The 15778-nt window shown below is 49.8% G+C and overlaps 1 protein-coding gene across 1 annotated transcript in view; it reads left to right on the top strand.

The window, feature by feature from the left end:
• The window catches only part of slc9a7 (solute carrier family 9 member 7), a 140299-nt gene that overhangs the window by 20052 nt on the left and 104469 nt on the right, over window positions 1-15778 (top strand). Inside the window, exon 10 of the mRNA XM_045697509.2 lies at window positions 3109-3222. Coding sequence (XP_045553465.1) covers window positions 3109-3222 — 114 coding nt within the window. The remainder of the gene's footprint in view (window positions 1-3108; window positions 3223-15778) is intronic.

The following is a 15778-nucleotide window of genomic DNA, read 5'->3' as shown; positions in this document are numbered from 1 at the left end:
GTGTGTCCTATAGGAAGACCACTGTTAACACTGAGGTGGTGTGTCCTAGTAGGAAGACCACTGTTAACACTGAGGTGGTGTGTCCTATAGGAAGACCACTGTTAACACTGAGGTGGTGTGTCCTATAGGAAGACCACTGTTAACACTGAGGTGGTGTGTCCTATAGGAAGTCCACTGTTAACACTGAGGTGGTGTGTCCTATTGGAAGACCACTGTTAACACTGAGGTGGTGTGTCCTAGTAGGAAGACCACTGTTAACACTGAGGCTGTCGTAGGGTAAAGACCAAGACGCAGCGGGAAAATATATACTCATCTTCTTTTTATTTGGTGAAGAAGGAAAACACAATAAACGTATACAAACGAACTGGACAGTCTTGTCAGGCACACAGCTAAACAAGCATAATCTCCCACAAAACCCCATGAAAAACACACTCCTAATTATAGGACCCTCAATCAGAGGCAACAATAACCAGCTGCCTCCAATTGAAGGTCCAACCCCAATTAACTAAACATAGAAATACAATAGATTAGAATGAACATAGAAAAATACTAACATAGAACATAGACTAACAAACCCCGAACCACATAAACCAAACACCCCTCTACCTAAATACATAGCCCAAACCACATGAAACAAACACCACCTGCCACGTCCTGACCAAACTATAATAACAAATAACACCTATTACTGGTCAGGACGTGACAGAGGCAGTGTGTCCTAAGTAGGAAGTCCACTGTGTGCATCTCACCCTGCACTAACATAAATAACCTGAGCATGTCTACCTCTGCTAAGCTTCCCAGTAAAGCAATTGAAAACAATCAAGCATCCCAGAAATGTGCTAAAAATAGCCCACATTGACATATGTAGCTTAAGAAACAAGGTTCATGAAATCAATAATTTGCTAGTAACAGATGACATTCATATTCGGAAACTCACTTAGATAATACCTTTGATGATACAGTGGTAGCAATACATGGTTATAACATCTGCAGAAAATACAGAAATGCCAATGGTGGAGGTGTTGCTGTTATTATTCAGAACCACATTCCTGTAAAGATTAGAGAGGATCTCATGTTAAATACTGTTGAAGTAATATGGCTACAGGTTCATCTGCCTCACCTAAAGCCCATTCTGGTGGGAAGCTGCTATAGACCACCAAGTGCTAACAGTCAATATCTGGATAATGTGTTAAATGCTTGATAATGTATGTGATATCAACAGAGAGGTATATTTTCTGGGTGATTTAAATATTGACTGGTTTTCATCAGGCTGCCCACTCAGGAAAAAGCTTCAAACTGTAACCAGTGCCTGTAACCTGGTTCAGGTTATCAATCAATCTACCAGGGTAGTTACAAACAGCACAGGAATGAAATCATCAACATGTATTGATCACATCTTTCCTAATGCTGCAGAAATTTGCTTGAAAGCAGTATCCATATCCATTGGATGTAGTGATCACAATATAGTAGCCATATCTAGGAAAACCAAAGTTCCAAAGGCTGGGCCTAATATAGTGTATAAGAGGTCATACAATAAGTTTTGTAGTGATTCCTATGTTGTTGGCGAAAATAATATTAGATGGTCTGAGGTGTGTAATGAGGAGCAACCAGACGCTGCACTGGACACATTTACCTATCCCAGTTAATAATAAGCACCCATTAAGAAAATGACTGTAAAAAACTGTTATGAGGAATTGAAAATAATGGTTGAGAGGTATGAGGCAAAAGAAATGAGGCAAACGTAAAAAGCTTTGGAGCACCTTAAATTACATTTTGGACAAAAAAGGCCAACTCAGCTCCATCTTTCATTGAATCAGATGCCTCATTCATCACAAAACCCACTGATATTGCTAACTCCTTTTATTTTTTCATTGGCAAGATTAGTAATTCCCCAGGGCAGCTGTCTAGGCCCCTTACTTTTTAAAATCTATACTAACGACATGCTTTGAGGAAAGCCAGAGTGTCTATGTATGCGGATGACTCAACACTATACAGCGAGGGGAAAAAAGTATTTGATCCCCTGCTGATTTTGTATGTTTGCCCACTGACAAAGAAATGATCAGTCTATAATTTTAATGGTAGGTTTATTTGAACAGTGAGAGACAGGATAACAACAAAAGAGTCCAGAAAAAACGCATGTCAAAAATGTTATAAAATTATTTGCATTTTAATGAGGGAAATAAGTATTTATTTATATATTCTTAATTCCATTCCTTTACTTTAGATTTGTGTGTATTGTTAGATACTACTGCACTGTTGGAGCTAGAAACACAAGCATTTCGCTACATCCACAATAACATCTGCTAAACATGTGTATGTGACAAATAAAATATGATTTGATTCTATGGAAGCGGAGCATCTCCATTGTTTTGTGTCCAGTACGTGCGTTGAGCGTTTATTTGGATAGGACGAGAGCTTTGCAGACGAGTGACCAACTTTTTGTGTCCTGGGCGCCTCCCTGCAAGGGGAGGCCCCTTTCTCATCAACGTTTATCACATTGGATTGTGGAAGCTATTATATTGACCTATAACAGCAAGGGGTTGTAGCCAGGGCTCATTCCATGGCTACATCTTAGGCACTGTTCAAGGGCATCTCCTTGCAGGACATTTGCGATGCGGCTTGTTTGGCATCCTCTCATACTTTTGAGGTCCTACTGACCAGACGTCCCTGTACCTTCGTTGGCACGTACAGTCCTCAGTGTCGGGGCCTCTGAGGGTCGATAAATTGGGACTGTCTTGCTTCGGAGGAGGGCCTCTGGACATACCCCAACTGTGAGATGTCTAAACTAATAATTGAAAGAAAACTTAAGGTTTCTTGCCTAATTAACCCCTGTTCTCGGATATTATGAGTGACCCGTCTTACCACGTTCCCCTACTCGCAAGACTGTGAGGAAATTCTACGTTTCTGTTTCCTGGTTTTAACTGACTGACTGGCATCCTGTAAAGCTACCTGGTTAAGGAGAGACCTCAGTATATAAAAAGGGATTAAACATAAAGATTAGCCTTCTTAGCTTTGTTGACTTGGATATGTGTGTGTGTGTGTGTGTGTGTGTGTGTGTGTGTGTGTGTGTGTGTGGCTATGTAATGAATGAATCTCTCTGTGTTTCAGCTGTTTGAGGTCCTTCACTTCCTAGCAGAGAACTTCATCTTCTCCTACATGGGCCTGGCTCTGTTCACCTTCCAGAACCATATATTCAGCCCCATCTTCATCGTTGGGGCATTCGTATCCTTCAACCCTGAACAGTGACTGCTCTGTAACTCCAGCTGCTCAAAGCTTTCCTGCTGCTTCCACATGGTCAGTCTAGGTAACAGTGATTACTCTGTAACTCCAGCTCCTCAAAGCTTCCCTGCTGCTTCCACACGGTCAGTCTAGGTAAAGCTAACAGAGAGCTACTTTACAGACAGCGCTGAAGCAAATAAAACACTAGCCAGATAATGTGGAAGCATCAGGGAAGCCTTGATCAGTTGTACTGTTTGTGTTGTCCAAGACTGTTTACACTGATACACTTCTGACAACCAGTACAACTGCTCCTCAAAGCTTCCCTGCTGCTTCCACAATATCTGGCTATTGTATTGTCTTCCCTGTGGCTCAGTTGGTAGAGCATGGTGTTTGCAACGCCAGCATGGTGTGTGCAACGCCAGGGTTGTGGGTTCGATTCCCACGGGGGGCCAGCACAAAAAAAAAAATGCATGAAATGAAATATGCATTCACTACTGTAAGTCGCTCTGGATAAGAGCGTCTGCTAAATGACTAAACATTTTTATTTATTTTTTAAATGTAAAAAATGTATTATTTGCTTAATGTGTTGATAAATTTCCATTGTTGCCGTTTGGGTCAAAGTGGTTGTAATCTGCCTGGTCATTCAGCGTTCAGTCCTGCCCTCAGTCCCCTCCTCCTCACTAGGCTTCATCTGTATTTATCCTGACCGCCAAGGCCCTTTAAATCCCCTGACTGTGTCTTCTATCCTGCCTCCTTGTTTATCTTTGTTTACCTCTAACGCACCGCCACAGCCAGCTCAGAGAGGATAAATAACACTAGTGCATGCTGGGACAGCAAAGGATGCTGTTCTTTGTCTCTTTTAAAGGAGAATGGAAACACTGTGATGTAGAACACCAGCCAACTAACTGTAAATCGCCATATTGGCATTGTTGCATCAATTAACCAACTGAAGCCAATTAACCAACTGAAGCCAATAAACCAACTGAAGCCAATTAACCTACTGAAGCCAATTAACCAACTGAAGCCAATTAACCAACTGAAGCCAATAAACCTACTGAAGCCAATTAACCTACTGAAGCCAATTAACCTACTGAAGCCAATTAACCAACTGAAGCCAATTAACCAACTGAAGCCAATTAACCAACTGAAGCCAATTAACCTACTGAAGCCAATTAACCTACTGAAGCCAATTAACCTACTGAAGCCAATTAACCAACTGAAGCCAATAAACCTACTGAAGCCAATTAACCTACTGAAGCCAATTAACCTACTGAAGCCAATTAACCTACTGAAGCCAATTAACCAACTGAAGCCAATAAACCAACTGAAGCCAATTAACCTACTGAAGCCAATAAACCTACTGAAGCCAATTAACCAACTGAAGCCAATTAACCAACTGAAGCCAATTAACCTACTGAAGCCAATTAACCTACTGAAGCCAATAAACCTTCTGAAGCCAATAAACCTTCTGAAGCCAATAAACCAACTGAAGCCAATAAACCTACTGAAGCCAATAAACCTACTGAAGCCAATTAACCTACTGAAGCCAATAAACCTACTGAAGCCGTTCATGTTTGAGCCGAGTGGTTAGAGGGGGGAGGCAGGTAGCCTAGTGGTTAGAGGGGGGAGACAGGTAGCCTAGTGGTTAGAGGGGGGGGGGGGGGGGGGCAGGTAGTCTAGTGGTTAGAGGGGGGAGGCAGGTAGTCTAGTGGTTGGGGGGGGGGGCAGGTAGCCTAGTGGTTAGAGGGGGGAGGCAGGTAGTCTAGTGGTTAGAGGGGGGAGGCAGGTAGCCTAGTGGTTAGAGGGGGGAGGGAGGTAGCCTAGTGGTTAGAGGGGGGAGGCAGGCAGCCTAGTGGTTAGAGGGGGGGGGGGCAGGTAGCCTAGTGGTTAGAGAGGGGGGGGGGGCAGGTAGTCTAGTGGTTAGAGGGGGGAGGCAGGTAGTCTAGTGGTTAGAGGGGGGAGGCAGGTAGTCTAGTGGTTAGAGGGGGGGGGGGGCAGGTAGCCTAGTGGTTAGAGAGAGGGGGGGGGGCAGGTAGCCTAGTGGTTAGAGGGGGGAGGCAGGTAGCCTAGTGGTTAGAGGGGGGAGGCAGGTAGCCTAGTGGTTAGAGGGGGGAGGCAGGTAGCCTAGTGGTTAGAGGGGGGAGGCAGGTAGCCTAGTGGTTAGAGGGGGGAGGCAGGTAGCCTAGTGGTTAGAGGGGGGGAGGCAGGTAGCCTAGTGGTTAGAGAGGGGGGGGGGGGGGGGGGGGGGGGCAGGTAGTCTAGTGGTTAGAGGGGGGAGGCAGGTAGTCTAGTGGTTAGAGGGGGGAGGCAGGTAGTCTAGTGGTTAGAGGGGGGGGGGGGGGCAGGTAGCCTAGTGGTTAGAGAGAGGGGGGGGCAGGTAGCCTAGTGGTTAGAGGGGGGAGGCAGGTAGTCTAGTGGTTGGGGGGGGGGGGGGGGCAGGTAGCCTAGTGGTTAGAGGGGGGAGGCAGGTAGTCTAGTGGTTAGAGGGGGGAGGCAGGTAGCCTAGTGGTTAGAGGGGGGGGGCCAGGTAGCCTAGTGGTTAGAGGGGGGGGGGGGGGCAGGTAGCATAGTGGCTAGAGGGGGGGAGGCAGGTAGCCTAGTGGTTAGAGGGGGGGAGGCAGGTAGCCTAGTGGTTAGAGGGGGGGGGGGCAGGTAGCCTAGTGGGAGGCAGGTAGCCTAGTGGTTAGAGAGGGGGGAGGCAGGTAGCCTAGTGGTTAGAGGGGGGAGGCAGGTAGCCTAGTGGTTAGAGAGGGGGGGTAGGTAGCCTAGTGGGAGGCAGGTAGCCTAGTGGTTAGAGAGGGGGGAGGCAGGTAGCCTAGTGGTTAGAGAGGGGGGAGGCAGGTAGCCTAGTGGTTAGAGAGGGGGGAGGCAGGTAGCCTAGTGGTTAGAGGGGGGAGGCAGGTAGCCTAGTGGTTAGAGGGGGGGGGCAGGTAGCCTAGTGGTTAGAGAGGGGGGAGGCAGGTAGCCTAGTGGTTAGAGAGGGGGGGGGCAGGTAGCCTAGTGGGAGGCAGGTAGCCTAGTGGTTAGAGAGGGGGGAGGCAGGTAGCCTAGTGGTTAGAGGGGGGAGGCAGGTAGCCTAGTGGTTAGAGAGGGGGGGGGCAGGTAGCCTAGTGGGAGGCAGGTAGCCTAGTGGTTAGAGAGGGGGGAGGCAGGTAGCCTAGTGGTTAGAGAGGGGGGAGGCAGGTAGCCTAGTGGTTAGAGAGGGGGGAGGCAGGTAGCCTAGTGGTTAGAGGGGGGAGGCAGGTAGCCTAGTGGTTAGAGGGGGGGGCAGGTAGCCTAGTGGTTAGAGAGGGGGGAGGCAGGTAGCCTAGTGGTTAGATGGGGGGGGGGCAGGTAGCCTAGTGGGAGGCAGGTAGCCTAGTGGTTAGAGGGGGGAGGCAGGTAGCCTAGTGGTTAGAGGGGGGGGGGGCAGGTAGCCTAGTGGTTAGAGAGGGGGGAGGCAGGTAGCCTAGTGGTTAGATGGGGGGGGGGAGCAGGTAGCCTAGTGGGAGGCAGGTAGCCTAGTGGTTAGAGAGGGGGGAGGCAGGTAGCCTAGTGGTTAGAGAGGGGGGGGGGGGGGCAGGTAGCCTAGTGGGAGGCAGGTAGCCTAGTGGTTAGAGAGGGGGGAGGCAGGTAGCCTAGTGGTTAGAGAGGGGGGAGGCAGGTAGCCTAGTGGTTAGAGGGGGGGGGGGGGGGCAGGTAGCATAGTGGCTAGAGGGGGGGAGGCAGGTAGCCTAGTGGTTAGAGGGGGGGAGGCAGGTAGCCTAGTGGTTAGAGGGGGGGGGGCAGGTAGCCTAGTGGGAGGCAGGTAGCCTAGTGGTTAGAGAGGGGGGAGGCAGGTAGCCTAGTGGTTAGAGGGGGGAGGCAGGTAGCCTAGTGGTTAGAGAGGGGGGGTAGGTAGCCTAGTGGGAGGCAGGTAGCCTAGTGGTTAGAGAGGGGGGAGGCAGGTAGCCTAGTGGTTAGAGAGGGGGGAGGCAGGTAGCCTAGTGGTTAGAGAGGGGGGAGGCAGGTAGCCTAGTGGTTAGAGGGGGGAGGCAGGTAGCCTAGTGGTTAGAGGGGGGGGGCAGGTAGCCTAGTGGTTAGAGAGGGGGGAGGCAGGTAGCCTAGTGGTTAGAGAGGGGGGGGGGGCAGGTAGCCTAGTGGGAGGCAGGTAGCCTAGTGGTTAGAGAGGGGGGAGGCAGGTAGCCTAGTGGTTAGAGGGGGGAGGCAGGTAGCCTAGTGGTTAGAGAGGGGGGGGGCAGGTAGCCTAGTGGGAGGCAGGTAGCCTAGTGGTTAGAGAGGGGGGAGGCAGGTAGCCTAGTGGTTAGAGAGGGGGGAGGCAGGTAGCCTAGTGGTTAGAGAGGGGGGAGGCAGGTAGCCTAGTGGTTAGAGGGGGGAGGCAGGTAGCCTAGTGGTTAGAGGGGGGGGCAGGTAGCCTAGTGGTTAGAGAGGGGGGAGGCAGGTAGCCTAGTGGTTAGATGGGGGGGGGGGGCAGGTAGCCTAGTGGGAGGCAGGTAGCCTAGTGGTTAGAGGGGGGAGGCAGGTAGCCTAGTGGTTAGAGGGGGGGGGGGCAGGTAGCCTAGTGGTTAGAGAGGGGGGAGGCAGGTAGCCTAGTGGTTAGATGGGGGGGGGGAGCAGGTAGCCTAGTGGGAGGCAGGTAGCCTAGTGGTTAGAGAGGGGGGAGGCAGGTAGCCTAGTGGTTAGAGAGGGGGGGGGGGGGGGCAGGTAGCCTAGTGGGAGGCAGGTAGCCTAGTGGTTAGAGAGGGGGGAGGCAGGTAGCCTAGTGGTTAGAGAGGGGGGAGGCAGGTAGCCTAGTGGTTAGAGGGGGGAGGCAGGTAGCCTAGTGGTTAGAGAGGGGGGGGCAGGTAGCCTAGTGGTTAGAGAGGGGGGAGGCAGGTAGCCTAGTGGTTAGATGGGGGGGGGGGCAGGTAGCCTAGTGGTTAGAGGGGGAGGGGGGCAGGTAGCCTAGTGGTTAGAGGGGGAGGGGGGCAGGTAGCCTAGTGGTTAGAGTGGAGGGAGGCAGGTAGCCTAGTGGTTAGAGGGGGAGGGGGCCAGGTAGCCTAGTGGTTAGAGGGGGAGGGGGGCAGGTAGCCTAGTGGTTAGAGCATTGGGCCGGTAACCGAAAGGTTTTTGAATCGAATCCCCGAGCTGACAAGGTAAAAAATCTGCCCCCTGAACAAGCCAGTTAACCCACTGTTCCCTGGTAGGCCGTCGTTGGAAATAAGAATTTGTTCTTAACTGACTTGCCTCGTTAAAATAAAGGTTACACACATTTAGTTTCGGTATCAGATTAATTTCCTTATGGTTTTGTTTGCAGAGAATACAGGCTGGCAGTTTATCACCAGTTCACCCTATTGGCACATGGGAGAATTGGACGAGGTGTATGGCGTCTCCCTGCGTGTGTCGTCTCTTCCATAAAGCGCTCATACCCAGAAGCTAGTGGCATCTACATAGGGTTTGACTTTGAATAAAACCAGTTCATTTAGTAAATGTAGCCTAGCCTGAAGACATAGGACCTAATACCTGCGCCTTATGTAGAAAATAGTACTAGTGAGCTTGTCCACTATAACGACAGGTTCAAGAGTAACCAGATAGACTTGAAGATAAAACTACTTTCAACGAGCAGTAACCCCGTGTCCCTGTTGCTAGAGTAGAATGGTAACTACACTGGACTGCTAGTAGCTGCCATCTAGTGGAAAGGAATGGTAACTACACTGGACTGCTAGTAGCTGCCATCTAGTGGAAAGGAATGGTAACTACACTGGACTGCTAGTTAGTAGAGTAGTGAATTCAACTAGCTTTGGCTGCCATCTAGTGGAAAGGAATGGTAACTACACTGGACTGCTAGTTGTCAGAGTCAAAGGAGACTTTAATAATAAATGCCATGTAGCAGATGCCTTTATTCAAAGCCACCTGGCTACATGGTAGTGGAAACAGATCATAGAAACAGGATTTATTAAGGTGTTTTTACAAGTTGGTCCGGGAGAGAGAAAGTCAAAACAGCAGGTCTGGGACAAGGTAGCACGTTGAAACCGATTCCCTTTATGGATGGGTGTATCTTTGAATTCGCTGTTGAATGACCTGCTACTTCTCCATTTCCGCTCCCCCAAAGTGACCTCCACTCTCTCTCTTATTGAGCACTCAGGAGAGACCGCTGGGATGGTCCTAGAGCCAGATAGAAACTACATAAATCATTGTAGGTAATCTCTCTCTCTATACATCTACATCTGACATAATGTAGTAGACTTACCAGTGACACAGCGGTCAGTGATGCCGTATAGGAGCTCAGACCGGAAACGCCATGTCTTCTCCTCCTTGATGGGTTTCACCACAAACGCCCTGGCAGCCTTGGAGAACTCCTGGCAGCCTTGGAAAACTCCTGGCAGCCTTGGAAAACTCCTGGCAGCCTTGGAAAACTCCTGGCAGCCTAGGAAAACTCCTGGCAGCCTAGGAAAACTCCTGGCAGCCTTGGAAAACTCCTGGCAGCCTTGGAAAACTCTTGGCAGCCTGGGAAAACTCTTGGCAGCCTAGGAAAACTCTTGGCAGCCTATTCACATAAGAATACACAAAGAAACAAAAATAAGGTTTTATTATTAATTTACTCAATGTTGCAGTATATGTATAGAAATAGTTTTTTTTTTACCTTTTGAGATCCTTCAACAATCTTGGGTTGAGGACTATTTTCCTCACTGCCTCGAAAGCTGGTGACGATGTGTTCATCCAGGGTCGTGTTCCCTCTTCAGGTGTGGAAGGGGGGGGGGGGGGGGGGCAGCAGCTGAATGGGGGTGGGGGGGCTGAATGGGTCTCCGGGGGGGGGCAGCAGCTGAATGGGGGTGGGGGGGGGGGGGGTGGGGGGGGGGGGCAGCTGAATGGGTCTCCGGGGGGGGGGGTCCCCCCTGGTGTTCATTGGTGATGTGGTGATCCTCTTTTCTTTTAGCACCTGGACACCAGCAGTGGCGGCACAGTACCACAAGGTGGTGCTCTAATGCCCTCACACACACTGACTGGAATCAGCAGTTATATAGTTCTGATCAGTACCTGAGACAGGGAATAAATAGGACTGGAATCAGCAGTTATATAGATCTGATCAGTACCTGAGACAGGGAATAAATAGGACTGGAATCAGCAGTTATATAGATCTGATCAGTAATCAGCAGTTATATAGATCTGATCAGTACCTGAAACAGGGAATAAATAGGACTGGAATCAGCAGTTATATAGTTCTGATTTTACTATAAAATATATGACAGTACCTCTGTCTCTCCGATGACCACCAGCTGTTTCCTCACACCTCTGGCAATGGGCCACAGGTCATACCCCTGCTCATGAGCAGCCAGTAAGGAAGACCGCTGATGACACCAACAGATTCCCTGCAAACAACCTTCCCACTTCTGGTCTGGGACTCCCACTTCCTGCTGTGGTCCACAACACACTGTCTCCATGGTGATGGCCAAACCGTTTATTTTCAGGGTTGAACTGATGACACCTGCTCGACATCCTGGCTCACGGCAGACATTCAACAACTCCTTCAGCGTTGAGGATTTTGCACATACTCTTCGATGGTATATCTTGGCTAAGAACTGTGATGATTGATTCTGATCTCTCAGGTTCATACAGCGAGTTCTGGTCTTCACTGATCTCTCTCTCTCCGTCAGCTCCATCTGTGGTGTAGTTCTGATCTCTCTCTCTCTCCATCAGCTCCATCTGTAGTGTAGTTCTGATCTCTCTCTCCATCAGCTCCATCTGTGGCGTAGTTCTGTTCTCTCTCTCCATCAGCTCCATCTGTGGTGTAGTTCTGGTCTCTCTCTCCATCAGCTCCATCTGTAGTGTAGTTCTGGTCTTCACTGATCTCTCTCCATCAGCTCCATCTGTGGTGTAGTTCTGATCTCTCTCTCCATCAGCTCCATCTGTGGCGTAGTTCTGATCTCTCTCTCCATCAGCTCCATCTGTGGTGTAGTTCTGGTCTTCACTGATCTCTCTCCGTCAGCTCCATCTGTAGTGTAGTTCTGGACTTCACTGATCTCTCTCCATCAGCTCCATCTGTGGTGTAGTTCTGGTCTCTCTCTCCATCAGCTCCATCTGTGGTGTAGTTCTGGTCTCTCTCTCCATCAGCTCCATATGTGGTGTAGTTCTGGTCTCTCTCTCCATCAGCTCCATCTGTGGTGTAGTTCTGGTCTCTCTCTCCATCAGCTCCATCTGTAGTGTAGTTCTGGTCTTCACTGATCTCTCTCCATCAGCTCCATCTGTGGTGTAGTTCTGGTCTCTCTCTCCATCAGCTCCATCTGTGGTGTAGTTCTGGTCTCTCTCTCCGTCAGCTCCATCTGTGGTGTAGTTCTGGTCTCTCTCTCCATCAGCTCCATCTGTGGTGTAGTTCTGGTCTCTCTCTCTCCATCAGCTCCATCTGTGGTGTAGTTCTGGTCTCTCTCTCCATCAGCGCCATCTGGGGTGTAGAGGGGCAGGACTCGGTTGTATACTGATGGCCTTGAGCACAATCTATCTGATCCTCGAGCTCTTTAGTGATGGTCCCAGTGGACCTCTTTAGTGATGGTCCCAGTGGACCTCTTTAGTGATGGTCCCAGTGGACCTCTTTAGTGATGGTCCCAGTGGACCTCTTTAGTGATGGTCCCAGTGGTTCCAGTGGACCTCTTTAGTGATGGTCCCAGTGGTTCCGGTGGACCTCTTTAGTGATGGTCCAGGTGGACCTCTTTAGTGATGGTCCTGGTGGACCTCTTTAGTGATGGTACCGGTGGTTCCAGTGGACCTCTTTAGTGATGGTCCCAGTGGTTCCGGTGGACCTCTTTAGTGATGGTCCCAGTGGACCTCTTTAGTGATGGTCCTGGTGGACCTCTTTAGTGATGGTCCAGATGGTTCCGGTGGACCTCTTTAGTGAGGGTACCGGTGGTTCCAGTGGACCTCTTTAGTGAGGGTCCCAGTGGACCTCTTTAGTGATGGTCCCAGTGGACCTCTTTAGTGATGGTCCCAGTGGTTCCGGTGGACCTCTTTAGTGATGGTCCAGGTGGACCTCTTTAGTGATGGTCCAGATGGTTCCGGTGGACCTCTTTAGTGAGGGTCCAGGTGGACCTCTTCTCCACCGCAGCAACACTCTGGCACCCAGGGGTCAGGGGTCAGTTTGGCATGCTGTACTAACCGTTCTTTCCTGTTGGTAGAAAACAATTAAGGCATCTATTAGGCTATAGGTATATTGAAGAATCACTGTGTATTGTCCAGTTTATATCCAAAATGGCCTCAGGGATGACAGACTGTCTTGAAATAAACAATAGCATTAGAAATAACATGGATGAGCATGTACCTCCTCAGCCTTCTCCTGCACAGTCTGTCTCCTCCTGCACAGTCTGCCTCCTCCTGCACAGTCTGCCTCCTCCTGCACAGTCTGCCTCCTCCTGCACCTCCTCCTGCACAGTCTGCCTCCTCCTGCACAGTCTGTCTCCTCCTGCACAGTCTGCCTCCTCCTGCACAGTCTGCCTCCTCCTGCACAGTCTGCCTCCTCCTGCACAGTCTGCCTCCTCCTGCACAGTCTGCCTCCTCCTGCACAGTCTGCTGTCCTCCTGCACAGTCTGCCTCCTCCTGCACAGTCCGCCTCCTCCTGCACAGTCTGCTGTCCTCCTGCACAGTCTGCCTCCTCCTGCACAGTCTGCCTCCTCCTGCACAGTCTGCCTCCTCCTGCACAGTCCGCCTCCTCCTGCACAGTCTGCTGTCCTCCTGCACAGTCTGCCTCCTCCTGCACAGTCTCATCCAGGGTGAAAACCTTTACAGGGATGAACATGTCATCCTGGAAACAAACAAACGCTTTGTTAAGACAACTGAACCCAAATATATAAGTTGGCGTTAACAAGCTACCTGTCTTGTATGTCAACACACACACAGCAAATACAGAGCCGTTTTTTCCCCCAGCAAACATTAGCTATGTCCACTTCAGCCTAGCTAAGTAAGGTGGAGCTAACAAAACATTAAAACACAGGGCTACAGAGTAACTGCCTAGTAACGGGGCTACAGAGTAACTGCCTAGTAACAGGGCTACAGAGTAACTACCTAGTAACAGGGCTACAGAGTAACTACCTAGTAACGGGGCTACAGAGTAACTACCTAGTAACGGGGCTACAGAGTAACTACCTAGTAACAGGGCTACAGAGTAACTACCTAGTAACAGGGCTACAGAGTAACTGCCTAGTAACAGGGCTAAAGAGTAACTACCTAGTAACAGGGCTACAGAGTAACTACCTAGTAACAGGGCTACAGAGTAACTGCCTAGTAACGGGGCTACAGAGTAACTACCTAGTAACGGGGCTACAGAGTAACTACCTAGTAACGGGGCTACAGAGTAACTACCTAGTAACGGGGCTACAGAGTAACTGCCTAGTAACGGGGCTACAGAGTAACTACCTAGTAACGGGGCTACAGAGTAACTACCTAGTAACAGGGCAACAGAGTAACTGCCTAGTAACAGGGCTACAGAGTAACTGCCTAGTAACAGGGCTACAGAGTAACTACCTAGTAACAGGGCTACAGAGTAACTACCTAGTAACAGGGCTACAGAGTAACTGCCTAGTAACGGGGCTACAGAGTAACTGCCTAGTAACAGGGCTACAGAGTAACTGCCTAGTAACAGGGCTACAGAGTAACTGCCTAGTAACAGGGCTACAGAGTAACTACCTAGTAACAGGGCTACAGAGTAACTACCTAGTAACGGGGCTACAGAGTAACTGCCTAGTAACGGGGCTACAGAGTAACTGCCTAGTAACGGGGCTACAGAGTAACTACCTAGTAACAGGGCTACAGAGTAACTGCCTAGTAACAGGGCTACAGAGTAACTGCCTAGTAACAGGGCTACAGAGTAACTACCTAGTAACAGGGCTACAGAGTAACTGCCTAGTAACGGGGCTACAGAGTAACTGCCTAGTAACGGGGTTACAGAGTAACTACCTAGTAACGGGGCTACAGAGTAACTACCTAGTAACGGGGCTACAGAGTAACTGCCTAGTAACGGGGCTACAGAGTAACTACCTAGTAACAGGGCTACAGAGTAACTGCCTAGTAACGGGGCTACAGAGTAACTACCTAGTAACGGGGCTACAGAGTAACTGCCTAGTAACAGGGCTACAGAGTAACAGGGCTACAGAGTAACTGCCTAGTAACGGGGTTACAGAGTAACTACCTAGTAACAGGGCTACAGAGTAACTGCCTAGTAACGGGGCTACAGAATAACTACCTAGTAACGGGGCTACAGAGTAACTGCCTAGTAACGGGGCTACAGAGTAACTGCCTAGTAACGGGGCTACAGAGTAACAGGGCTACAGAGTAACTACCTAGTAACAGGGCTACAGAGTAACTGCCTAGTAACGGGGCTACAGAGTAACAGGGCTACAGAGTAACTGCCTAGTAACGGGGTTACAGAGTAACTACCTAGTAACAGGGCTACAGAGTAACTGCCTAGTAACGGGACTACAGAGTAACTACCTAGTAACGGGGCTACAGAGTAACTGCCTAGTAACGGGGCTACAGAGTAACTGCCTAGTAACGGGGCTACAGAGTAACTGCCTAGTAACGGGCTACAGAGTAACTGCCTAGTAACGGGGCTACAGAGTAACTGCCTAGTAACGGGGCTACAGAGTAACTACCTAGTAACGGGGCTACAGAGTAACTACCTAGTAACAGGGCTACAGAGTAACTACCTAGTAACAGGGCTACAGAGTAACTGCCTAGTAACAGGGCTACAGAGTAACTACCTAGTAACAGGGCTACAGAGTAACTGCCTAGTAACGGGGCTACAGAGTAACTACCTAGTAACAGGGTTACAGAGTAACTACCTAGTAACAGGGCTACAGAGTAACTGCCTAGTAACGGGGCTACAGAGTAACTGCCTAGTAACAGGGCTACAGAGTAACTGCCTAGTAACAGGGCTACAGAGTAACTGCCTAGTAACGGGGCGACAGAGTAACTGCCTAGTAACGGGGCTACAGAGTAACTGCCTAGTAACGGGGCGACAGAGTAACTGCCTAGTAACGGGGTTACAGAGTAACTGCCTAGTAACGGGGCTACAGAGTAACTGCCTAGTAACGGGGCTACAGAGTAACTGCCTAGTAACGGGGCTACAGAGTAACTGCCTAGTAACGGGGCTATAGAGTAACTGCCTAGTAACGGGGCTACAGAGTAACTGCCTAGTAACGGGGCTACAGAGTAACTGCCTAGTAACGGGGCTACAGAGTAACTGCCTAGTAACGGGGCTACAGAGTAACTGCCTAGTAACGGGGCTACAGAGTAACTGCCTAGTAACGGGGCTACAGAGTAACTGCCTAGTAACGGGGCTACAGAGTAACTGCCTAGTAACGGGGCTACAGAGTAACTGCCTAGTAACGGGGCTACAGAGTAACTGCCTAGTAACGGGGCTACAGAGTAACTGCCTAGTAACGGGGCTACAGAGTAACTGCCTAGTAACAGGGCTACAGAGTAACTGCCTAGTAACGGGGCTACAGAGTAACTACCTAGTAACAGGGTTACAGAGTAACTGCCTAGTAACGGGGTTACAGAGTAACTACCTAGTAACAGGGCTACAGAGTAACTACCTAGTAACAGGGCTACAGAG

The sequence above is a fragment of the Salmo salar genome, chromosome 16 (assembly GCF_965601325.2).
Source record: "Salmo salar chromosome 16, fSalSal1, whole genome shotgun sequence".
Classification (NCBI taxonomy): domain Eukaryota; kingdom Metazoa; phylum Chordata; class Actinopteri; order Salmoniformes; family Salmonidae; genus Salmo; species Salmo salar.
Note: the sequence above shows the minus strand (reverse complement) of the source record. Positions and strands in the feature narration are given on the sequence as shown.